Source organism: Notolepis coatsorum (genome assembly GCF_963971535.1).
Source record: "Notolepis coatsorum genome assembly, chromosome: 18".
Classification (NCBI taxonomy): Eukaryota; Metazoa; Chordata; class Actinopteri; order Aulopiformes; family Paralepididae; genus Notolepis; species Notolepis coatsorum.
In genome coordinates this window covers 97,454,612-97,482,043 of record NC_140182.1, presented here as the reverse complement: position 1 = coordinate 97,482,043, position 27,432 = coordinate 97,454,612, and the positions used below count along the sequence as shown (strand labels likewise).

Genomic DNA, 27,432 nt, shown 5'->3' with positions numbered 1-27,432 from the left:
CGCTTTAATTCGGTAATTTATATGTTCGGCGAAAAATGCAGTCCCGAGCCTTCAGATGCTCGCAAAGGGCCGTGAAACTGAAACTGAAAAACAATGAAACCCCGGACATTTCAATTAATTTATAAAACCCCCCCGGACGCCCCGGACAGGGCGTGAAAAGAGGACATGTCCGGGCAAAAGAGGACGTTTGGTCACCCTACCTTTCATGACTGTGATGCAAGCCCTGGCTGCCCCTGTATTCAAGCAGGGCTTGCATCACAGTCATGAAAGGGGTTATGTATAAACAAGCACACGCTACAGTTGTCCACGACTTATCCTCCAAGGCATCTGCTATATAATAATCTTCAGATTTACTTAAGTGTTATTAGTAGGTTACAGCAGTAAGCATTCGTTTGCTCAGTCAATTATGGCCAATTCGTTTTATACCGTTTAATACAGTTAAATAAATAGATAAATGAAGCTATTTTTTTTGTACCCCCACTGTACCGAAATAATACCGAACCGTGACTTCAAAACTGAGGTACGTACCGAACCGTAGATTTTGTGTACCATTACACCCCTAGCCGATACTGCCTAAAATGCTGGTATCGGTATCAGCGAGTACCCTCTAATTCTGCGCTCCGATACCATATGACGTAATTTGTCAACAACACTGCGGTCTGCTGAGTGAGCATTATAAAACAAACGTGTTTTTAACCGACCGTGAATTAAAGTGTCAATGCTGTTTGTCATTTTAACAGCAGATACTTTCTTAAATGCCATCCTCCCGACAGAGCGGTGTTGACGGGGAGCTCTGATGGGTTCGCTTGGTGGTGTTATTAGTATTGAACAGCTAACCGAAAGCTAGCGTTAACTAACGTTAAAGTTTTAGCTTTAACGTTACCTTGGCTAAAGTTGGGGCTATTCATAATCGAGCAATAATGGCTGCAGACCTGCAAGCAAAGTACAGCAAGTTGGCAAAGGAGTATTCCAACGTAAATCACATTTTCACCAGTAAAGTTACAGTCTTTCCATCTACCGGTAGCTCATGCTAGCTAACCTAGCTCACGTTAACGTAGTCACTGATCGACCACCTCGCATACACAATTAATGACATGTTACGGACAGCCATATCGGTGACAATGTTTAGCTTTTAGTGCCAAATGATAAGAGTCTGAGGCGGAGTCTCAATAGAGAATGTTGAATATTTATTGTACAAAAATCACAACAGCTGCTACTTAAACGGAGCCTTGTGGAAGCAAGTGCAGCAACTAATAATGTCCGTGTGGAACTAATGTGCCAACAACCTTTCCGTGGGTGAACTCATTGAGATAGTTTTAAATGACTGATACTAATACTAATCTATACAATCTCCTGTTGTTGAATAAATAGTTACCATTACTTCATAGTTATTACTAGGGCTGTCAGTTTATCGCGTTAATTAGATTAATTAATTACACAGCAAATAATCGCGTTATGAAAATTAACTCAATTAATTCCATTTTTTTTTTTTATATATAATTTTTTTTTTGTATCTCATTCATTCCATAAGCATGTAGAATACACATTTACCGATTTTTTTTTAATATGGTCCATTTGCATGTTCTTGGTATCTGATTCTAGGGACATTATGAATCTCAGGGAATGTATTCCCAGTGTCAGAAATACTGTGGGCTAGATCCACAAAGAATGGATTGCACGGTGCAAGTTGCACCCCTACTTACAATTCATTATGAATTGAAAATGGGGGACCCTGATGTAAACAAGATGAAAGTCTTTCTCTGGTCTGCATTCCCTTAACAATTGTGTGTATTGAGCCGTACTGTATTGTACCCATTCTGCAATCTGTTAATAACATTTTCATTCAATCAATCAATCTGCGCGGTGATTGATTGAATGAAAATTTTATTTTGAGTAAATTGTAATGAACCAAATGAGAATATCAATAATTTTTTTTTTATCTTTGACTGTGAATAACACCATGCTCAAATTGACCAGAGTCAGACCTGAAAAATCTAAGCAAATTAATAGATGGAAGATGATTAAACAGAAGGTTTTGTAGATACAGTACTGAATTCTGCCATCCGGACACATGCAATTTGAAATATGATTATAGAATATAGAATATGAGGCATAAAATGGTAATGCGATTAAAATACGATTAATTAGATTAATTAATTACAAATCCTGTAATTAATTAGATTAATTTTTTTAATCGCCTGACAGCACTAGTTATTACTAAAAAACAGTATATATAAAACAGTAGCTGTATAATTATTTTTTTATAATTTATATAATTTTTTTTTTAATGTATGCACTGGTATCGGATCAGTATCGGCCGATACCCAAAGCTTAGGTATCGGAATCGGATCGGGAAGGAAAAAATGGTATCGGAACATTTCTAATTCAAACCCACGCCTCCAGGGGAGACTGCGACCTAAACGCAGCGCCTTAGGGCCCTTTCTCACTCACCCTATTCGTTTCTATTTCGTTCCGTTCTGGCCCGTTCCGAGATCTGATCCGAACTCCCCCTCTCCCCCCTCTAGTTTGCGTACACACTGCAGTCTTGTTTCGTTCCGGGTTCTGTTTACGGTTTGCCTTTTGAGCGTTTACGCTTGCCGTAGGTGATGATGTCACGTTCGAAAATGTAAACACAGGAAGTGTTAACATGGCGCTGGAGACTGAATGCTGATATAAAATGAATAAATAAGCAATAAATATGAAGTTATATTTGAACCTCTGTTGTCAAGCCTTGTCAATATAACCCACCCCATTTTATCACGAATGGATGGTGTTGTAGAGTTCGCTTTTGAGCGTTTCCCAGGGCTAATGCTAAGCTAACGGTTAACGCTAGTTAGCTTAGCCTAGTCTAGTATAGCCTGTAGCACTTTCTTTTCAGCAAAGAACGTGCAATAAACAAAACGGATACATTCACTGTGTGTTCTGCCTGTCATTTGTTGATGAAACAAAACTAACATCAACACAAGTGACCACCAAGAGCGGATAGTTTAGTCTCAAAAAAGATCAGTGACTTTTGTTAGCTACATTGTTAGCTGCATGCTAACGTGAATGGAAGATGCCATTATAACAGTATAGCTCACGCTAGTTAGCCAGCACCAAACTGATGATATCGGGAGCCATCAGTAGCTAGATAACATTAGAGACAACACCGTGTGTATTAAACAACGGTGAATAGATGACTGGGCCATTTGTTTAATGCTTGTTAAGATTGAAAGAGGAGCTCTGAGCTAACAGGGTCTGATAGCTAGCTAACGTTAGCCAGCTGCTCATGCAATCGCTGAATCGGTAATGCTAGCAGAATGAATGGATGTAAACTTTATTTAACATATTGCATATGGGTACAATACAAATAGAATAGTTATGACGTTATGTCAGCAGCAGGCGCCACGCCCGTGTTTAGGTACAAGCTCGCAAAACCACACCCCCCGTTCTCCCGGGGCCGAATCCGAGACCACCTATTCCAACTGATCCCGTTCAGCGGGGGGTGAAACGAATCAGCGCCGTTTCGCATCACAAAAGGGGTGAGTGAGAACACTCCCCCCCGTTCTCGGGAGCAGTGATTCGATCTCCAAACGTGAGTGAAAAGGGGCCCTTAGACCGCTCGGCCATCCTGACTTCATGCCAAAACCACACTGCTATCGAAACATCACCACATCAGTTGGCCTGTCTGCAACTAAAGCAATTCTTAGTCCACTAACACTGGAGACACACCAGACGCCAAAGCGCGGGAAGAGCAGCCAGTTTCCTTTCAACCCTACTTCCAACATCAAGAACACCCACCTACAACTTTTCTGGTTCTTCTGATTTTCTCATTTCCATTTTGCTCTGTCGCAAAAAGATGCTTATAAGCCACTATACGCACAGAGACCAAAGGTTATAATCTACAGCAAAGCATTGGTGGTTCAGTGGTAGAATTCTCGCCTGCCACGCGGGAGGCCCGGGTTCGATTCCCGGCCAATGCATGCCTTGTTTTTGAGACTGTTTACGTTTCCTAATTGCGCCTACATGGGAAAAGATGAGGTAAACACTCAAAACAAAGCAGCAAAGTTAAAAGATAAAAGAAAAGGTTAGTCAGAAAAATAACCATTTCAGCAAGTTAAAGAGCATGTGTGAGATTCACACAGATGACCACCATCACATTCATACTGTCAAAATTTGAAAACTTGTATTTTGAATTTCAAAGAGGCAGTGGTAACCTAACCAAAAATAGGTTACCATTGCAGATCGGGTCACCCAGTGTCAGTGCATTCTCTGCAACATCCGGTCATTTTGTGTTAAAGGTCCCATGCATTATAAATGGCCTTTTCCAGTGTTTAGAATCGTTTCCTAGCAATTGGGGATTATATCAATGTGGTCTGTGTCGTTAATTATCATATTGTCTCATCAGTCTAGTCTCGAGTTCACGAGATCTTCCCTCACTCAACTAAGCTGTTCTGATTTGACAGTTATGCTGACGTGAATATAGCACTGATTTGCAGTAACGCCCCCTCTATGGTTGTAGCACTAGGGCTGCACGATTTTGGGAAATAATCGAATTGCGATTTTTCGGACAGATATTGCGATTGCGATCAAATTTGCGATTATAATTAAAAAAAAATTAAGCAGCCCCACAGAGGTTTATTGTAAAATGCGGCTTGCATCTGGCCTATGCGGTGGGTCTTTTTGGGACACCGAGCCTGAAAATGTTTCTTTTTACCTGGGAATCGATACCGGTACCCAACGGTACCTTTTTTTCTGTACTTTACTCTCCCTCTCTGAAGTCTAAACTTCACAACACACAATCTAAAACCCCTTACCTCCCTCTCCCAAACCGATCTTGTACCTCAATGGGACTTCCTGGTTACATTTTTTTTTTAATTAAAAGAATTAAAATAAATAGCGATTTTTTTTTTTTTTGATAATTGCATCATTCCAAATCGCGATTTCAATTTAAAATAGATTAAATAATCGTGCAGCCCTATGTAGCGCATAGTGTAACCCGACACTGTACATTGGAATATTGACAACCATACTAGGTAATTTACTGTACATTGGAGGGGGTTTGGGGGGGGGGGGCACTGTACAAACAAGCAAAACTGTACATTGGAATATTGACAAAACCATACTAGGTCATTTACTGTACATTGGAGGGGGTTGGATTAGGACATTTACAGGGGCCAGTTTCGAATTGCAGTCTCCCGTAGGTGTTCTTTGAGAGTGGTTTTGAAAGTGGGTAGTGATTCACATTCCTTTACAGCTTTGGGTAGGGCGTTCCACATTGATGTGGCATAATTGCGAAACGTGTTTAGTCCCTTGTTTGAGCCGATGCTGGGTTTAACATGATTTGTGGAGCTCCCTCTGGTGTTGTGATCGTGGTATTCACTGACCTTTGGGAAGTATTTTGACATGTACATGGGTACTTTGGTCGTGTAGTGTATCTTGTAGACCAGGCCCATTGCAAGTTGCTGTACTCTGTCGTCTACTCTAAGCCATCCTAGGTATTCGTTTTCGGCCAAGAATTTCCCATTCGGTGCATCCCTATTATATATATCTATGGCTAATACGCTAGCTTCACAACACAACAACGTAATACCCGGTCCGTCCTCCCATATCTCCCGGGGGGAAACAACACCCCCAGCATAACAGTGGTGCCCCTAAGACCATACAACTAGAGCGACACACACCCACGGAACCATGTGTTGGGAATATAAGGGGTCCGCACGGACAATTATGTTTGTTACTTTCCTGTCGAAAAACTAGTTCCTGTTAGCTAGAAAGTACAATTTAAGTTCAAGTCAAGTCAAGTCAAGAGTTTTTAATTGTCACGGCATACAGGTATACAATGAAATGCGGGTGGTCTTGCCCGCAACGATGTGCAATACAGTGGTACATATAATAGAATCAAAAGAAGAAACAACATTGTGCAGTAACAGGTAGCAGGTAACATGGAGTGACATCTCGGTATCTGTACATAGTTATTTACAGCGCATGTGTGACATGCTAGTTAGCTTTGGTAGTGCAATACACTGTTCCTGTTATTCTAATTTAAAGTGTCCTTTCCTTTGGCCATAAGTGTGCGTGTGTGCGACATGAGTGTGTGCCCGCTCATGTTAAAGTGTTAAGTGGCTGCTCGTGTGTGAGCGTGCACAGTGTGCGTGTCGTGTGTGTGTTCATGTGTGCTTGTGTGTGGACAGTTCAATGTTCTGAGCACTCAATGTACATTATTCATGGCTCTGATGGCCTGGGGGAAGAAGCTGAGCCTAAGCCGCTCTGTCCTAGTAGCTAGGATTTGCAGGCGTCTGCCTGACCTCAGCAGCTGAAACAGGCTGTTATTGGGGTGGTGAGGGTCTTTCATTATCCTGCAGGCTCTGGATTTGCACCTCTTGTTGTATAGAACCTGCAGGGGGGGTAGTGCAATACCCGTGGTACGCTCGGCTGAGCGCACCACTTTCTGTAGGGCCTTCTTGTCCTGTGCCGTGCTGTTTCCATACCAGGCAGTGATGTTTCCGGTCAGGATGCTCTCTACAGCTCCTGAGTAGAAGGACTGGAGTATCTTCCCCGATACTCTGAACTTCCTTAACTGTCTCAGGTGGTAGAGACGCTGTTTCGCCTTCTTTACTACTGTGCCTATGTGTGTTGACCATGTCAGGTCCTCTGAGATGTGGACCCCCAGGTACTTGAAGCTGCTCACCCTGTCCACGGTAGCCCCGTTTATCATCAGTGGTGTGTGTGTCCCCTGCTGTCCTCTCCTATAATCCACGATCAGTTCCTTGGTTTTGCCAATGTTCAGGAGCAGGCTGTTGTCCTGGCACCAGCGTTCCAGTACCTCCACCTCCTCCCGGTAGGCCTTCTCGTCGTTGTCCGAGATCAGCCCCACCACCACCGTGTCATCTGCGAACTTCACTATGGAGTTGGAGCTGAACTTGGCCACACAGTCGTGTGTGTAGAGTGAGTACAGCAGGGGGCTCAGAACACAGCCCTGGGGGGACCCGATGCTCAGGGTGATGGTGTTGGAGGTCTGACCCCCCACCCTGACCGCCTGGGGTCTTTCGCTCAGAAAGTCCAGTACCCAGGCGCTCAGGGCGGAGCTCAGACCTAGCTCGATCAGCTTGTCCACCAGTCTGGTGGGGACTATGGTGTTGAACGCTGAGCTGTAGTCAATGAACAACAGTCTCACATAGCCCCCCTTCTGACGGTCAAGGTGCGAGAGGGTGCTGTGCAGTACCTGGGAGACCGCGTCGTCGGTGGACCTGTTTGTCCTGTATGCAAATTGCATAGGGTCCATATCACTGGGGAGGGAGGCACAAATGTGGTCCTTGACCAGCCTCTCGAAACATTTCATGACCACAGAGGTGAGTGCCACCGGTCTGTAGTCATTTGGACATGCTGGGGAGGGTTTCTTCGGCACAGGGATGATGGTAGACCTCTTGAAGCAGGCAGGGACCACTGACTCCGCCAGTGATTGATTAAATATGATTAATATATATTCAAGTTGATGTTGAATAAACATTTAGCAAGATTTTATTTTGCAAACTACATTTGTGTTGTCGTTTTTAGTCAACAACATTGCATTCCACTTTGCTCTGCCCCAAATAGATGGTTATAAGCCACCATATGCACAGAGGCCAAAGGTCAAAGTCTACAGCAAAGCATTTGTGGTTCAGTGGTAGAATTCTCGCCTGCCACACGGGAGGCCCGGGTCCGATTCCCGGCCAATGCATGCCTTGTTTTTGAGAAGGTTTACCTTTCCTAATTGTGCCTACATGGGAAAAGGCAAGGAAAACACAAATTTCCATTTTGATCTGCTGCCAAGAGATGGTCATAAGCCACTAAACGCACAGAGGCCACAGGTCAAAGTCTACAGCAAAGCATTGGTGGTTCAGTGGTAGAATTCTCGCCTGCCACGCGGGAGGCCCGGGTTCGATTCCCGGCCAATGCATGCCTTGCTTTTGAGAAGGCTTACATTGTTTAGTCAGAAACAGATGGTGGTTCCGTTTCTGTTTATTCAGAAAGAGAACCATTTCAGGAAGAGTGAGATTCACAGAGATCATCACCATCACATTCATACTGGAAAATCAGAAAACTTCAATGAATCAGGACAAAACAGAATACAAACAAAAAGAAACAGATCAGAGAAGAAACTGACGTCACACAACAGGAACTAAGACTTTGAAAACAAACCAGTACAAGCAGACAACGAGGGCCACCAAACCAGGCCAGACCAAGTCACAGTTCTCTGTAGAGATAATAGTAACGGTATGGGGAAATCTCAATGTTATACATTTAAGTTCCTTGTAGATATTCTTGCTTCCAAGCTGTGACAGAAAATTGGCTTCCTGTACAGAAATACGTGGTGATGTGATTTATAGGCATGCTGTGGCTTCAACCACTGGACTCGGTCTATCATTCTACCCTCAGATTTATTACTGGTGACAGATATGATACCCACCACTCTATCCTTTATGAAAACGTTAGATGGCCTTCTCTGGTGGAAAGGTGTAACTATCATGGCTATTTCTTTATTGTTAAAGCCCTTATTGGTAAGCTTCCCTCTTACATCACAACACTGTTGGAATGGAATCTTGGAACTTATTAGGGCTGTCTTAAATAATTCAAAGCTTTGTTCGATGGGCATGGGATTCGAATATGAAAATAAAATGCGATTATAAAAAAATATATATTTATAATATTATGATTTTTTTGCAAAATCAACTCTGCCTCTCTTTGTTAACTACAACAAGCAATGCTGTTTGTTATTTAAGATAAGGTCGGACTCGGCACTGACAGATGTGTTCATTGTGCTTCATTTATAAAGCCTCAAATGACTGCTTACAATATTTCATGAAAGCCAAGTGTTTTGTTTGTCTAAGATTTAAAAAGGTTTAAACTTTACAGCACTGACAAAGTTGAACAAAGTGATGTACAAGTCCCACAACATTAAAAAAAAAAATATATATATATATATATATATATATATAAAATAAAAAATAAATTAAATTCGAAGCTTCGAATTAAAATCGAATCTCGGCCCTGAAGCTTCGAATTCCAAAAATAAATCGAAGGTCAGCCCTAGAACTTATTCTACACGTTCAAATGACAAATGGTGATCTAGGCTGGGATGTACTAGGATGTACACCGGGACTAGACTCTGCAAGACAACACTATCTCTTCCACAAGATCAGAGAGTTCTGTGATGATGAAGCCCAAGACATAACATGCCCAGCAGCACCAGCCAAAGTATCAAGCAGAGTTTAAAAAAGACCATGGTGAACACTCTGGAGTAGGGCTGGGCAATAAAACGATAACGATAATTATCGCAATATATTTTAATAATCGATATCGATCGATAATAATAAAGAAAAATATTTAAAAAAATGTGTGACCTGCAACAGGGCAGTTTTAAAACCAGAGACAGTGGACAGACTTGTCTTTCTTGCCTGCAACTTAAAGTAATGGCTTTGCTTGTCCAAATGACAATACTGACAATACTGACCAAATTGAGATTTATTTCTCTCTTGTCCATTTATTTTGTTTGCTTTCTAATTTAAAATACAGTTTGAAACCGTCTGTACACAGTCTGTACACAGTGTGTATGTGTACAGAATGTGTGCTAGCAGAGCTAGTCTCCAGTCGCGAGTCACGGTGCACATGTGCGGTGGTTTGTCCACCAAAAAAGCACCAAAAGATAGAAAATCCTCCCTCAGATATCCACGTCTCTGAGCGGATCTCGGCCTGTCTGTCCGACATCTCCGCCTGGATGACGACCAACCATCTCAAACTGAACCTAAGCAAAACAGAATTGCTCCACCTGCCGGCCAAATCCTCCCCCCTGACCGACCTTTCCATCACAGTCGAGAACGCAGCTGTGACCGCGTCCCCGACCGCCAAGAACCTTGGTGTTGTCCTCGACGACCAGTTGAACTTCTCTGCTCACATCGCAGCGACAACCAGAACCTACAGATTCCTCCTGAGCAATGTCAGAAGGATCCGCCCCTTCCTGACAAAAGAAGCCACCCAACTCCTCGTCCAATTAACAGTCATCTCCCGCCTCGACTACTGTCTGCAACGCACTGCTTGCTGGCCTCCCGGCCACTGCCACCAAGCCTCTTCAACTCATTCAGAACGCAGCGGCCCGCCTGATCTCAAACCTACCGAAGTCGGCCCATGTCACCCCACTTCTTAGGGACCTGCACTGGCTCCCCATTGCTGCACGAATCCGCTTCAAGGCCCTCGACCTAGCATACCGTGCGGCAAAGGGAACCGCTCCCGCCTACCTCCGGTCAATGGTCTCTAACTACACACCCTCAAGACCCCTACGCTCTGCATCTTCTGGCCGCCTCAGACCTACTCCTATCCAAGCTCCGGGAGGGTCATCAAAGAGAAGTCGCCTATTCTCAGTCCTTGCCCCACAATGGTGGAATGAACTACCCACCCCAGTTAGGACAGCTGAAACCCGTCCAATCTTTCGCCGTCGACTAAAGACGCACTTCTTCAACCATTATCTGTTTTTTTTTTTTTAAATAGATCTAACCCTAACTAACCTTACTGTCATGCACATGTCCTAATAAACTAACCTACGCTGTAACACGCAACACTTTGATGAACATTGTTACTCAGCTGATAGAGTTGTACCCTTCCTGATGACTTGTCGTACAGAACTTGTAAGTCGCTTTGGATAAAAGCATCAGCTGAATGACTAAATGTAAAATGTAAATGTAGAAAATAACTCATTCATTCATTCATTTACAAAATCTGTATTGGAAACGGAATTTGACTTGTCTCCATGTGCCTACTTACTAAATGAATTACCGGCGATCCAGATGGATCCAAAAAAATATAGATTGCTGATTATTATAACATACTTTGTGTTACCAGTCTTGGGGTAATCAGAGCTGTATTCACTGAGATATCAGCATGTGCCGTGTGTGTGTATGTGTGATCTTGAGGAAATGAGGTAATCGATTTTTCAGCCCGCCTCTATAGCGTGCATAAGTACACATATACTATCGATAATCTAGCGTTTATTTGAAAACGATTCATAAATAGGCCGACAAATGACAACATGTCTAGTGTATTCGAGAATATTCCAATAAATGCCGTTTATGGGGGAATCTTTCTATTTTCCCGGAAATTTGAGCGAACGATATCCTTTTTATAGCATTTCGAAAAGCTATGAACCAATTAAAAAACAATCCGTTTCGACAATGTTGACTGCAAACAAGTCATTGATAAGCGACGGGCAGATTAGACACATAGCCATAATTTAAAACATAGATTATGCGTTTTTAACGCTAACATTGAAGTGGATGATGGCATTCAAGGGGGTAAAAAGGTAAACAAGGCCGGCACTGATAGTGTTAAGAAAATAACCTGAACATTTTCGAAACTATATATTTTTTTATTTTTATAAAATGAATGAACACATTTTATTTGTATAGATTGAACTGTTCACAGGGAAGAGGAAGGTGGGAGAGGAAAGGGACAAAGAAAATGAATAAAATATCTCAGTGTCCCCCTAAAAGATTTAAAGGGGTCATCTTGACCCCTCCCAAGTCATCCTGGCTCAAACACTAATGTTAGGACCTTATCTTTTCTTCTTTGCAACCAGATTGTGCAAACACCTGTAACCGCCTCCTCTGGAAGTCTTGCCTACTGCGAAGGGCTGCAGTTGGACTAATGGACTCTTTTGCTTTTCTTTTTCTCTCAGGTCGATTTTGAGAATGAAGGTGGTGACATTTCTCCATCTCAGCTTCTTGGTTATGTCTAGGTTGGCTTCTGTACCTCATGCTTGAGAGTTTGATGTTTCTACAGAGCTTCACATTAACTGGACAATGCTTGCTCTCCCTTGAGTAGTGTTGAGTGGCAGACTGCTGCACTGCTTGCAAGTTAGGGCTGGGCGATATGACGATATTATATAAATATCGGGTACAGTTAATTAACGATACACTTTTTAAACGTATCGTGGATATCGTGATGTTTTGCCCAAGAGGATTGTGTCGCGTCAATCTGGTCCACACGTTGACACTTTTGAACAGCGCCGCCCCACACACACACTACTGCATCAAAGTTACTACTTATGATAACAAAGGCATTCGTTTTGTGGCATTAATGTTATATAGTTACATGTTCAATAACATCAGCGTATTTACATAGCAACGTCCGAGGTCGACCTAGATATAGCAAGCATTAGTCGTTCATATCTCAGCCCGTGCTGACTCAGTTGTGCCCATTCTGCGGTCTGTTAATAAAGTTTTCAATCAGACAGATGTAAGGAAAGGCTTTTATTATAACATCCGTTGCAGTAAAATCATTATGCCTCCAGTCGTTTAGTCTTCCTGTGGAGCTAAAAGCTAAACGTCGGCCGCGGGGAGCTATTGTTGTTGTCATTGAGCTCTCCAATGGCGGAAGTAAAAAATTAATACGCGCTTGCCGATTGGTGCTAAGAACAGCAGGGCGGGTGCAAGCGGTGTGACGTAATTGGCAGACTCGACTGTCAATCAAAATGATTCTGTTTGCCGTCTGAATGAATGAAAACGTTATTAACAGATTGCAGCATGGGTACAATACAGTACAGCTCAATACAACAACAGTGGACTGGAGGATGCAGACCAGAGAAAGACTTTCGGCTTGTTTACATCAGGGTCCCCCATTTTCAATTCATCATATTTCATATCTAAATCATATAATATCTCATTGCTAAATATATGCAATATATAATCTAATAATCCAATAATCTAAATCTAATATATAATATAAAAATGCTAAATGCATGGGTATTTTATTTTGTCTTTAATGTTAGCTTGCAAACTCAAATACTGTCTTGGTAAGCCTCATAATGAATTGTTTGGGGAAAAATAGAAAAACATCGTGATGCGTATCGTGTATCGCCGAAAGGTCAGAAAATATCGTGATATCATATTTAGGCCATATCGCCCAGCCCTATTGCAAGTAACCTTCCCTGGATGGTCAGTTTTACAATTTTACCAGTGTTAGTGTGTTTCCTAGTGTGTTGACGTCTTTACAGCATCTCGCGCTAGGGCTGAACGATTAATCGATTTGAAATCGAAATTTGGAATGATGCAATTAGCAAATCACAAAAAAATATATAAAATGTATTTATTTAACCAGGAAGTTTTGGAGAGGGAGGTAAGGGGTTTTAGATTGTGTGTTGTGAAGTTTAGACTTCAGAGAGGGAGAGTAAAGTACAGAAAAAAAGGTACCGTTGGGTACCGGTATCGATTCCCAGGTAAAAAGAAAAATTTTCAGGCTCGGTGTCCCGAAAAGACCCACCGCGTAGGCCAGATGCAAGCCGCATTTTACAATAAACAATTTTTTTTTATTATAATCGCAAATTTTATCGCAATCGCAATATCTGTCAGAAAAATCGCAATTCGATTATTTCCCAAAATCGTGCAGCCCTATCGCGCCACTCAACAAAACTGCTAAGATTATCGATGAATGAATGAATGAAATGAATGAATGATAGACAATGAAAGTCTGTTATGCACGAATAGCAGGTCTGATAAATGTTGCTTTCACGTTTCGCTTAGACCAGGTGAACAAATAATCAAAACATACATAAAGCTCAATATAATTTTTTAATATATATATATATATTTTTTTTTAACAATTTTTTCAGTGTCAGAAATATTGTGTCTATTACTAGGCTTGCTTAAATTGTGATGAAACAAAGGAGAATATGAATTATGATTTTTCTTTGCATCTTTGACAGTGAATAACACCATGCTAATAATGACCAAACATTAAAAACTGCCACTGATCTTTTTTTTTTTTATATATGAATATTTTTTTATCGTGATTTTAGGTCAGAAAAACCGGATTAAAAACGGAGGAATCACATCCGTGTTAAAAGTGCCATTAGATAGATTTAACTTTTCGATTTGGTGAAGTCTAGTCGCGAGGGCGACCATTTTGGAAATTTTGAACCGTGGGAATTGTAGTCTTTTGTGGCCATTTTGTAGAGGACATGCATAGCTGTCGACCAGCGTTGGAATTTTTCCGAACTACACTTCCTGGAAGATTATATGGGGTTCAAGGTTCAGAGCTCTGTATGAATTATTTCGAGATGATATTATTCGTTATTATTCGGGATGATAAGCCACAAAAAGTAACGTTTTTGACACGTTTTAAAACGCAGTTAGTTTCTCTTCCCTATTGTTAACATGTAGGAACAATTAGATCTGAAATTAGTTTCAAAACGGTTGCACTGTGGGGAAAATTTAAAAGTACAGCAGATTACAGTAGATTTCATTATCTGTTCTTATGCATGCCTGGTGATACTAAATCCAAATTGAACTCGGGCATTTGAAAGATAATATATGTATATACCGGTATATAAATGTGCGAATTGGCTATAATAAGGTAATTTATAAGCATCATATTCTATATTCTATAATAATATTTCAAATTGCATTGGTCCGGATGGGAGAATTCAGTACTGTATCTACAGAACCTTCGGTTTAATCATCTTCCCTTTATTAATTTCCTTAGATTTTTTTTACACATGATCTCAAGAGGGTACTGAACGAGATCAGTGGCAGTTTTTAATGTTTGGTCATTATTAGCATGGTGTTATTCACTGTCAAAGATGCAAAGAAAAATCATAATTCATATTCTCCTTTGTTTCATCACAATTTAAGCAAGCCTAGTAATAGACACAATATTTCTGACACCGTGAATACATTCCGAGGTCCATAGATGTCCCTAGATACCAAGAAAATGCAAATGGACCTTGTAGAAGTGGAGCAATATTCCATTTACCTAGGTATATATTTTAAAATATATAAAATATTCCACGGGTGGAACAGGTTAATCAGCTCTATTCTGTACTTTATTTTAAATGATAATAAAATCTTGAAACTGGATTAATATCTCGACTATTGAGATCCTAGGTAAAACTAACAATTACCACCAGCTCAACTCTACCGGTTTCAGTGCATCCATAAAGTCCACGACATAAGTTCATGAGATGCTCTGTTCTCTTGTTTATCATCAAGTTTTTTTCTTTAAACTATATTTTTATTGGGTTTTACAGTACACAAGTCAGGTTTTCATTGCCATCAATTATTAGTTCCTTTTCTCCACAAGTGTACACAAGTATACCCACATACCCCCCTCCGACTACATAAGGTTAACCTTTCACTACCACACTACATACGGTTAACCCTTTCACTACCACACTACAGAAGGTTAACTTTTCACTACCACACAGGGGGCGAAACTAGAGAGCGCCACCCGCCATTGGCGCTCAGTTTTTACGTTTGGCGCCTCCCACTGAGAGGTCTGCCCGGCGTGTGGCGGCCAATCAAATAGTCATGTGAAAACCGAAAATCATGATCCAATTCTGAGCGGAGTTCTCACTCGCTGTCTCAGCATTGCTGCTCCTACCCCTCCCCTACCTGTTTCTGTATGATGCATGTAAACAGAGGACAGTCACCGTGACTGACGTTAGTCTAGTCAGAGAGACCTCCGTGAGCTGATGTTAGCTACTGTTACAAAATGACCCAGTCAACTATTCACTTTTAGTTTAATACATGAGGCATTGTGTAACGTTATCCAGCTGGCTAGCTACTGATAGCTCCCGACATCAACAACTGCTCCAGCAAGTGTCCAGTTACATCGTATCAACATGAGGGCTGCTGACTAGGGTCCAGGTGCAGCGCAGGAGAATCCTTTCATGCTGAATGTAAGAGTTTAGGGACCAGCTGCAGCGCCGGAGAATCCTTGCTGGAGCTGGAGGCCACTCGAGTATACACACAGACAGTGGAGCTGTTTGCAGACAGCAAGGTGGCGATGTCTTGCAGATAATACAACTACAAGTATGATTATATAATATATATATTTTATTAAAAATAAATTATATAAAATAATAATAATTTTTTTTGATCAAAAAAAAGTTGGCAGGTAAGAAATCTGCTTGGCGGGTAGATTCTTCCCATCTACCCGCCACTGGCCGGTGAGTCAAAAAGTTAATTTCGCTCCCTGCTACCACACTACAGAAGGTTAACCTTTCACTACCACACTACAGAAGGTTAACCTTTCACTACCACACTACAGAAGGTTAACCTTTCACTACCACATTACAGAAGGTTAACCTTTCACTACCACACTACAGAAGGTTAACCTTTCACTACCACACTACAGAAGGTTAACCTTTCACTACCACACTACAGAAGGTTAACCTTTCACTACCACATTACAGAAGGTTAACCTTTCACTACCACACTACAGAAGGTTAACCTTTCACTACCACATTACAGAAGGTTAACCTTTTCACTACATGTACTTTCATATCATGTAAAAAAAATGTTTTGAAGATGTCTCTAAAGGACCCAAGGTCTATACCTGGTCACATATGTATTGATCCTGTTCTGATTCAAGACACGTTTGGACTCGACATGAGAAATGGAGTACATCTAAAACAAAGGTAACATCTTTTTTACGTGTACTTTACCAAATCTCCATCATACAACATGCGTTTATATGATCGCTGCTTCGGATAAACGACCCCCCCCCCCCCGGCTTTGTGAAGAAACAAGGTAATAATGTGTCTCAGGCGAGCAAAAAACATGATTTACGCATACCAGCAGAAAACGTTCTGTAACTCGCATTCCAGGCAATCAGCTTGGATTTTAGTGAAACGAGGCAATGTTTATATTGGAATTGTGAACGAACTAAGGTATGTAGAAACAAACCCTTTTTACATGTTGTACTACAAATAGTTTCTGTCAAATGAGCCATACTATTGTCTCCATAGCTATAATATAGAATATACAATAGCTCCGCAAAGATCATGAAATATCGTGAAAATGGTCACGAAAAGCTGGCCCATAGACAGCACAGATGGGGGTACACGCTGGCGCTGAATGAGTTAAACATTAAACATTTTATAATATGGGAAATGTAATTCATGTTCTCGTGATCCGATTTTCCGACATGAGGAGCCAACTGCTGGGCCGGGTCACAATAGGTGTAGTCTGACGTCACCTTGGACCACACGCGCGGTGGTCAAGCTTTCCATTTTTGCACAAAATGAGTTCTCTTCTATCACTAACATTATTGTAACCGGTTAAGCTGTAGCCCTATTTTCAGAAATCTCGCCTAAAGGTACATGCCTAAGTAAATGGAAGATTGCTCCACTTCTACAAGGCCAATTTGCAGGTTCTTGGTATCTAGGAACATCTAGGGACCTGGGGGTATGTATTTCCAGTGTCAGAAATATGTGTCTGTTACTAGGCTTGAGTAAGTTGTAATGAAAAAAGGGAGAATATAAATGATGATTTATTTTTGCATCTGTGCCGGTGAATTACACCATGTTACAATTGTGAGCAAGCCAAGCTCGCTCACTGAGCTCATTCAGCACCTTCTTGAGATCAAGTGTAAAAAAAATCTAAGCAAATGAATAAAGGGAAGATGATTAAACAGAAGGATTTGTAGATACAGTAATAAATGATAATCGATTTTAATTATAAATTAATATTTGACCTTGACCTTATTATGGCCAAATCATACATCTATGATAGGGAAAAGGCTCCTCTTTCCAATGGCAGGGTTGAATCTGGATTTAGTCATTTCCTTGCGGTTTTACGATAAGAGATATAATTAGCATTTTTTTCAATAATTTCCTATTTTCGGTAAATCGTATAAAACATCGGTAAAAATGAAAATATACACTTTGACTACTGTTTTGATAGGGTTATGGTATTTACTCTTGGCTACAAAAAAAATTATAAAAAAAACAGAACCTCTTAACATCCAAGGGCCCACATGTGGGCCCTCATGAGGACGATTCGCGACACGCCACTTTGCCGACCTCTAGCGGCTTGGGTGTGCATTTCTTTTAATACAATATATAGATAGGATTAAAGCCCTATTTGTTGCCTGTCAATTGCCCTTTCAGGTGACAAAATCCGTTCAGTGGTTCTCGAGTTACATGCCGATATGTGAGGCGTGCAACAAAGTACACATTACCACCCCGAACTCCGGGGGCTCTAGCTCCGTCAATCATTTGGCGATCTCAAAAAAATTTGGACAGGGTTGTAGCCAATGAGTGTGGCTTTCCAATGATACCCCATGATATGATAATTGGGGATCTAATACGGTCTCTATTGATCGATTTATGATAAAGAAAAGCAGGGATTTTGGTTGAAATAAAATTTGACGTAAATATTTTAGGATTAATTGCAAATATCTTCATGTTGAGCTATAGATTGTGGATGAATACTCACAGAAAGGTGCGTATTCACCATGCAAATGTTCATGCTTTATTTGTTTTAAACGAGACGATTTAGAAATGGGAAATACATTGCGATTTCAAGCGAGGTGGACCGGCCGGAAACAACAATGACGTAACCACTACACCTCCCTATTGTCAGTGTTCACGGGTGGGAAGCCAGAGGGGTATGAGTCCTGGTCATTGCAACAGTGACTCCTACTGGTCAGCAGGGGGGGTCTAGGTGAGATAGCATGAACCTCTGTGCATGTTACACACTCCCAATGAAAGTCCTAGCTGTCCGGTGAAGAGAAACGGCTCTGTCCCAAATAGAAGCCACCATATGCACAGAGGCCAAAGGTCAAAGTCTAGAGCAAAGCATTGGTGGTTCAGTGGTAGAATTCTCGCCTGCCACGCGGGAGGCCCGGGTTCGATTCCCGGCCAATGCATGCCTTGTTTTTGAGAAGGTTTACACTTCCTAATTGGTAAACACTCAAAACAAAGCAGCATATATAAAAGAATTTTTTTCAGTCAGAAAGAGAAGCACCAGACTTCAATGAATCAGGAAACAAAAACAGGGGAAATAACTATTAGAAGAGAAACCACAAACTGTCCCCTGTCTGACGTCACACAACAGGAACTAAGACTAAAACAAACGAGTACAAGTAGATGACGAGGCCCACAGAAGTCGGTTCTCTACAGAGATAATAGCAAAGGTTTGGGGGAAATCACAACGTTACATGAATTGTATGTGAAACCTTCCCTAAGTTATGGAAGGCAATCAAAGCAGATAGCATGTCAGCTACGCACAAGAGCCAGAGGAACTGATCAGTGAGAGAAGAATAACTGGATAGCATATCTATTTTTATCATGCACATCTTATGTCTTACCTGTTATTTTTTTCCATGTCTATTTTATTATTGTATTATTGCACAATCGATGCAGGCATGACCACCCACATTTCACTGTATGCCCTGGTATGTATGTGACAAATAAACCTCTTGACTTGACTTGGATGCTAATTCACTAAAGCATTGAAGTACAATAGCAGTCTACTCAGCACCCTCACTATACACAGACATCTGAAGAAGCCCTTCCCCCACACACGACACCCTGCACCACTCAGCACCCTCACTATACACAGACATCTAAAGAAGCCCCTCCCCCACAGTGACACGACACCCTGCACCACTGTGAGAGTGCAATACTCAACTAAGCCATTAGTCTCTCCACTGAACACGTGGCTCTATAATCCCCCATTGACCCCCCCCCCCCCCCCCCCCCCCTCCTCTCCTTCTCCTGCCACATGTCTCCCTCACTCCCTTTCTAAACGGCAGGATATGGGGAAGTACTCATTCAAGCATTGGTGGTTCAGTGGTAGAATTCTCGCCTGCCACGCGGGAGGCCCGGGTTCGATTCCCGGCCAATGCAAGATACCTTTTTCCTTTGCTTGCATTTATAGTATCAAGTAAATCACATTTCAAGTAAATCACTTGAAATGTAGGCATGCATTATACAAAACTATTACCAAATGGACAAAAATTATCATAAAGCCAAAAGGCCAAGGACAGCAAGTCCAAATAATAATTTCAATTATTTAAATTAGGGATAAATCACAGTAACTATTAAATGAAACCAAAAACCCAATCTATTATTAGTGCAACCAACAGACACAGGCCAGGGTAAGGTCCTGAATTATGACGCAAAGTACACTACAAAAACAAGGCAGTAATCCTTGTAACTAATAAATTTGTAAGACAGTAAACCTTAAAGGGGACACAGTCCTTTTCAACAAGTTAACACATTCGGCGCCAGACCCCAGATATCCCGGGTTAACTCGCCATGTGTTGGGCGCCAGACCCGAGATATCTCGGGTTTTGGTAGTTTTTTCTTTTATTCGATATTTGTATTCATTATTCATCCACTGACCTCGGTGTTGCCATAGGAAAGGATTCTGAGATCGCCAAAGTGCAATACCGGCCGCATCCTGCTAGGGGGCAGTGTCGCCCACCCTTTGAAACCTTATATCTCACCCTGTGTTACACTTAAATCCCTCCGGGCGCTAAATTTAAACAGAGCCGAGTAAATCGCTTCATCCGACCACTTCGAAACGCATCTGGCACACTCGATCCATAAGTTGTGCCCAATTATGTCCGTGACCAGATGGACACCAATACTGGAAATCGCGATCAGACAATTGGAATATTCTTTTTGGAATAACCCCGATCAAAGGTAAGGACTATCTGACATCAATTTCAGCTTGATCCACCAATGTTTTCATATCGATCCAGCTGATCAGCGTGTGTAGTGGTCAACACGAATGCCGTTACTGGCCATCAAAGCATGAAAAAACTACCCCCCACCCCTTTCATGCATTCATGATGAAACATAATACCTATTATATACATTTGATTTGGAAATAGTAGCGTGTCCAGGCAAGAAACGGCAACGCTTATAGTAGAATACACGTAGCGCCCTATAACTCAGCTTTTCAGGAATGATCCCGGATCACTCCTAAACTATACTTATATTCACCACGGGATAACACGTGTGCATGACAAAATTATCTCTTTTTTGCATGTTCGACGGAAGAAAGTCACTGTCAAGTGACTATAGTATTGTCTCCATAGCTATAATATAGAATATAGATATAGCTCTCCAAACATAGTGACGCACAGTGAAAATATGCTATGGAAACTTGGCACGTTAGCCACAAGGACCAGGCTAATGGCTGGCGCCCAATGTGTTAATATAAACATGTCTAAATATAACCATGTCTTTATATTTTTATGCATTTTTAACACTTTGAATGCCAGCCACGCATTTGGTCGTTAGTTCATGCCGACCTTTGAGTGCCCGCCAACGCTATATAGCGTTTGTTTGTCGTATTTTTTTTCATTGGAGATTTGAATTCATATTTCATCAATCGAGCCTCACGCTAGTGTTGCAGACTCTCTCTGAGCTCAATTGGGGAAATACCGCCCCCTATCGTCTCTCCCTGTGTAACTGCACCTCATTACTTTAGACTGACGAAGAGAGGGGGGCCAGTTTCCTCATTTTACTTTTCTGTCAAGCCAACTGAAGAGACCAAGTGATCGCCGGACATCAGAACAGCGTGGATTATGTATTTACAGTACCCAACACTAATCAATAAGCGTGATCGATATTTGGAATGGCGATCAGGAATTGGAATAATCTTTTTGGATAACATCTGATCTAAGGTAAGGAATTTATTTTACCAGTCTTGGGGTAATCGGATCTGTTTTGACCTATATATCAGTGTGTGCCCCATGTGTGTGTGGCTGTGCGAGCGGTCAGGAAATGAGATAATTGATATTTCAGCCCGCTTCTATAGCGTGCATAAGTACACATATACTATCAATAATCTAGCGTTTATTTGAAAACGATTCATAAATAGGCAGAAAAATTACAACGTTTTTGTGTATCCAGAATATTCCAGTAAATGCCATTTATCACGGAATCTTTATATTTTCCTTGAAAACAAGGGCTTTTCAAAATGCTATAAAACGAAAATGAAGCTATTAAAAAACAATCCGTTTTGACAATATTGACTGCAAACAAGTAATTGATAAGCGACGTGCAGATTAGACACATAGCCATAATTTAAGACAGAGATTATGCGTTCACAACGCTATCATTGAAGTGGGTGCTGGCATTTAACAATGCTTTACCATGTTAATGGCCGGCACTGAAAGTGTTAATGCATTCTAGCAGCCAATATTTCAGTCCTGTTCTCAACAGGCTATTTCTGTGCCTGTAATGAGCGAGCCGCTCGTGTACCATCTAGCAGTGGTGCACGAGCCTGTAATGTCGAACGTGTAGTGATTGTAATGGTACATACTTCACCCACGGAACTATTGTTGGGAACATTCTAGAACATTAGGTCCGCCCGAACATTCTGGAACGTTTGTGATGATGTCATAGCAGTACATTCTAGAACATTAGGTCCGCCCGAACATTCTGGAACGTTTGTGATGATGTCATAGTGGAACATTCTAGAACATCGAACATTCTTACGTAAGCGGTGGCAGTTCCTGTCATTCGAGCTTTCCAGTAACGTACTGTATCGTGTAGGTGTACTCAATAAATACTATTCGCTCTGCCGCGAGCCACCGTCTCCGACTCCCATCTTTCGGCACTACAAACGAAATTCAGATCCAACTTTCAGACTTTGCAGATATGAGATCCAGCAATAGCATAACAAGCTTACTGTTAAAAAATTTGTCAGAAACATGTTTTAGGTTCAACTTTAGGTAGAAAATAATCAAATATACACACATTTTATCAAGATATCTTCACATGCACATGCATGCGTATACAAGGTCTTAACACATTGGCGCCCAGGCACGGATATATCCGGCTTTCGAGTCCATGTGTTGTGGACAGAGGCACGGATATATCCGTGGGAAGTTGTTATTGCTTTTATTCCATTTTAATAACCTGTTCAAGGTCGCAGAGTGGTACTGCAGATCTTCCCTACTCTATGAATTCGACAATGTGCAATACCGGTCAGATCCTCTTAGGGGCGCTACTGCAATGTGCCCTGTGGGCGAACGGATCAGTCTCTTTGTTTTCTTTCAACGGAGATTTCAGTAGCACGATTCTGGATCTGCAGCCTGTAGCTTGGATTACGTTTCGAATCGCAGATTTCACCATGCAATAAGGGGATTTATCATCAGCCAATGGACATATCGATCTACCAGATGGCGATCGATAACGGGGAAATGCTCGGGGGGATCCCACCGGCTCATGGTAAGATCTTTTTCACGTAAATTACAGCCCGATCATAGCTTGCTATGATACTCAACCAGCCGACCAGCGTATGTGGCTACTTAGACGAACACGGTTATTGGTCATCAATAATAATAAATGACGTCCCCCGCCCCCCCCCCCTTTCATGCATACATGCTTTGGGATCGTCCGGATCATATGCAGTTTGAGTTATTTCTGTAGCATCTGTAAAACGGAAATGCCATTGGATATAACGTTAGCAGCTATTAGCTCTATAACTAGCCTTCCAGAAAATATACTAGACCAAATCCTCTATAATGCTTATATTCACGGTGCTATAAAATGAGAACCTATTGATGCATTTTTTTTCTTTAAGCCATTTTGAAGGGACGGTTTATGGACTCAATTGACAATGAGAATGGACAGATAGCAATACTATAAAGTATAGATTTAGCTGTACAAAAAGCCCCACGTTTTGTTTACAAAAGCTGGTCCTCAACCATTATATTAGACGGGCCCCAGTGGCCGCGAAAGTGTTAACTACAGCAATGGCAGGGTGGCAATAAGAAAGATGAATGATGAAATAGAGGAAACGACACAGAGTTATGCTATCTCCTTTCTAATCTTAGCCTAAGAAGAATTGAATATAAGATGCAAAAAATTAAATAAAAAATCTCAATATATAACAAATACAGTCTATTTTTTACATCATTATATTATGTAAGCTATTACGTATGGCTATTAATTATGAGTGGCTCATAAGAGTGTAGTGTGATGATGGTCACTAGGTATTAGCAGGCACTTCCCACTCTGTACCTGTCCTCCAACAACAGCAAACCCTCTGCTCACCAGCACCCTGTGAACCATGTATGTAAAATATCACGGTTACAACTTTGTTACACTCACCTCTCTAAACTCACTCCATGCTGACCCCAGCTGGAAATCTGGGCTCAACCATATTATCAAATTTCACGGCACCTCTTGCAACGTTGGTCACTAGCAGGCACTTTTGGCTCTGCACCTGTCCTCTGACCGCCTCGAATGGCGAACCCTCCTCTCAGAACCCTCCTCTCACCTCATCACTATGAATTGAAAATGGGGGACCCTGATGTAAACAAGACAAACGTCTTTCTCTGGTCTGCATCCCCTTAACAATTGTGTGTATTGAGCCGTACTGTGTATTGTACCCATTCTTCAATCTGTTAAATAAAGTTTTCATTCATTCATTCATTCACCAGCACCATGTGAACCACGTATGTTAAAAACCATGGTTGTATCCATTCTGCCACCTAAAAAGGATCCAATTCAGGTGGCAAAGTGGAGGGTATTTAACTTAGGAGTGAGTTTACACAAAGGGGCCACCATTGCAAGGTTTGAACCTCGTCAAAGTGCTGTTGACTATCCGAAGTGACAAGTCTGAGTGTCCCACCACACCATGTGCGTAGAACATTTAAAAATAAAGACAATATTTAACGCTCACCGTTGCCATCTCCCTCCGTCTTGGGTGGGCTGTACTCTGCGGCCGGTGACACTGCGCCTCCTGCTACCTCCTCCTCTTCATCGTCCTCAGGGGTCACCAGCTTCATCAGACTGTGGTTGCAGGCACTAGCTACCTCTTTGGTACCTGGAGCAGCAGAGGATAAGGATTCCGAACTAATTCTTTTTTTAATATATAAAAACATCACTGGATGACACTTATAATAAAGAACTGGCTACTATCAACCAGTTACAAGAACAATGAAGTACTAAAATCACATATTTAAAATAGAAACGTACGTTTTACATATTTAAAATAGGAAAAAGCCAGGTGCACTTGTAGTTAATTTATTTTATTTTGAAATAGAATAGAAATTAGTACGTCTACACAAAATATAAGAATTGTAGGTCGGAAATGATGGAATAGATTTACCAACGAAATTTGTTTAGCCTGCTCATACCTTAACACATTCAGAGCCACGCCCCTATGCCCAAAATAGGCTGTTCTGTGCCAGCGCTTTAGTCAATGGGAGGACGGGGAAATTTGCGAACGCTCAAGCTATATCTTAAATTATGGCAATGGGAGTGAACAGTTTTAAGTACCTCGGAGTCCACATTTCCGAGGACTTGACATGGACCACACACATTGACAGTGTTGTGAAGAAGGAATGACAACACCTCTACTTCCTCAGGCGCCTAAGGAAGTTCCAAGTCAGTCAGAAGATCCTTAAGAACGTTTACTCATGTACAATAGAGAGCATCCTGACTGGCAATATCACCTCCTGGTTTGGGAATAGCACCGCACAAGACCGTAGCAGACTACAGAGAGTGGCAAGTTCAGCCGAACGCACAATTGGAGGGGGGCTTCCCACCCTCCAGAACATTTACAACAAGCGGTGCAGGGGTAAGGCTAAGAGAATCATCAAGGACTCCAGCCACCCAAACAACTGCCTCTTTGAACTGCTGCGGTCAGGCAAGCGATACCGGAGTCTCATGGCGAGCACAGAAAAACTCAGAAGAAGCTTCTATCCCCAGGCCATCAGGCTGCTCAACGAACAATAAACACTATGCAACAACCATCAAATGCACACAGCACACACATCCACACGCGCACTCACTTTAAACAAACAACACACTGCAGCACCCACTCTCCACACTTTAGAACACACAAACACACTTTATATTTATTGGTAAAGGATTTGCACTACAACTCGTACACCTTACTATAAATTTTACCTAAATTGTACCTCATCCCATTTCTGCTTTGCACTATATAGTATTGTATATTAGTACATTGCATAGTATATTGTATATTGTATGGTAACTCAGTTACTTCTATTCTGCATCGAACATTGTACATATGTCTATACTGAACACTGTGACTTCATTTTTTACTTCTATTACATGCTATACTATTTTATTTCATACCTATCTTGTCTAGCACAGTCTCTGGAGCGTAACAGTAAGAAGCATTTTGTATAAAAGTATTCTGTACTTCTGTATGACAACTATTAAAGAAACTTGAAACTTATGCACGCTAGAGAAGCGGGCTGAAAAATCGATTATCCATGACCTGGTCAGCGCTAACGTCACACACACACACACACACACACTGTGAGGGCGGTGATAGGAACATCTGATTACCCCAAGACTCGTAACATAAATTCCTTACCTCACATCAGATGTTCTGCAAAAAGATTAATCCAATTCCTGATCGCCATTCCAAATATCGATCACGTTTATTGATCCAACGTTATAGTCCGAAACACATAATCGACGCTGCTCTGAGGATCCTTAGTCAATCTGGTAACACAATACTGCATGCCCGAGAAGCAAGCGGTAAGGACTTTATGTTACGAATCTTGGGTTAATCCGATGTTTCTTTCACCGCCATCGGAGCGTGTGTGTGTGTGTGTGTGGTTTGCGCCAACCAAAGTACGGAGAAGTGATTTGCGCATGATGACACATATAATATTGATAATCTAGCGTTTATTTGAAAACTATTCATAAATCAAGCGACAAATTGCACGATTTCTAACAAAATACATTGAAGCTCGATTTGCTGGAGTTTATTGAGATGAGACAGAACGCTCTAGAAATATATTCATATTCATCACGGTATAAAACGGAAATGTATGTATGAAAAAATGATATTTTTCGTGCATGTTGACTGGAAGCAACTCACTGACGATCAACGTGTTATTTAGATCTATTGCTATTATATTTGATATATTTTAAGCACTCGCAAGTAAGTCCTATCCTACATTGGATAAAGCACTGCCGCTGAAGGGCCATCAGCGCCCTCTGCTGTTGGCCCCCAATGAGTTAACAAATAAACATGAAAAGACAAGTCTAGTAATTGCTTCGTGTGTATATTCATAAAAGTCCACAAATAAACAAACTATTAGACATTTGTTAATGATGAATAGTCTTCACTTTAGATTCACTTTAGGGCACACAATAACATCTGCAAATGATTTATAGATATTTTAAGAATGTTTTACAAATCATTTGTTGAACATGAACAAATAGATGGAGGTACAGTATAGTCGTTTTTTCTTATCCATTTTTCAAAGCATCTACAAATGTGTTACTACACATTAAACAACATTATTTAATGATGAACAAATCAAGTACAAACAATGTTTATAATGAGTTATAAATAATGTAGAACTAATTTGTAAATGTTATACAAATATAGTTATAAATGATTTAATAATAATTTACGAATGTATATAAATGGTTTGTTCATGATTAGTTCATTATCTACAAATAGGTCTTATAACTGAGTGTTATTATAAAGTGTTACCACAAAGGGTCCACTAACAGAGTTTTGGCACCCTCTGTGTTTCATCTGTAAAATCACACTTGCAATAAAAGAAAATCTCCTATGCAAGAATCCTGGATTGCCACCTACTGGTTGTATTGTGTAGCAGGGATTGGGGATGCAAAAGGTTTCCACATGTTGATGCGACTAAATGTCCGAGGTGCTG

General features: G+C 41.2%; 1 protein-coding gene across 1 annotated transcript in view; it reads right to left on the bottom strand.

Moving 5' to 3' along the window:
* vac14 (vac14 homolog) overlaps positions 1–27,432 on the bottom strand; it is a 197,936-nt gene that overhangs the window by 97,908 nt on the left and 72,596 nt on the right. The window contains exon 10 of the mRNA XM_084334890.1: positions 24,444–24,587. Within this exon, the coding sequence (XP_084191016.1) occupies positions 24,444–24,587 (144 nt within the window). The remainder of the gene's footprint in view (positions 1–24,443; positions 24,588–27,432) is intronic.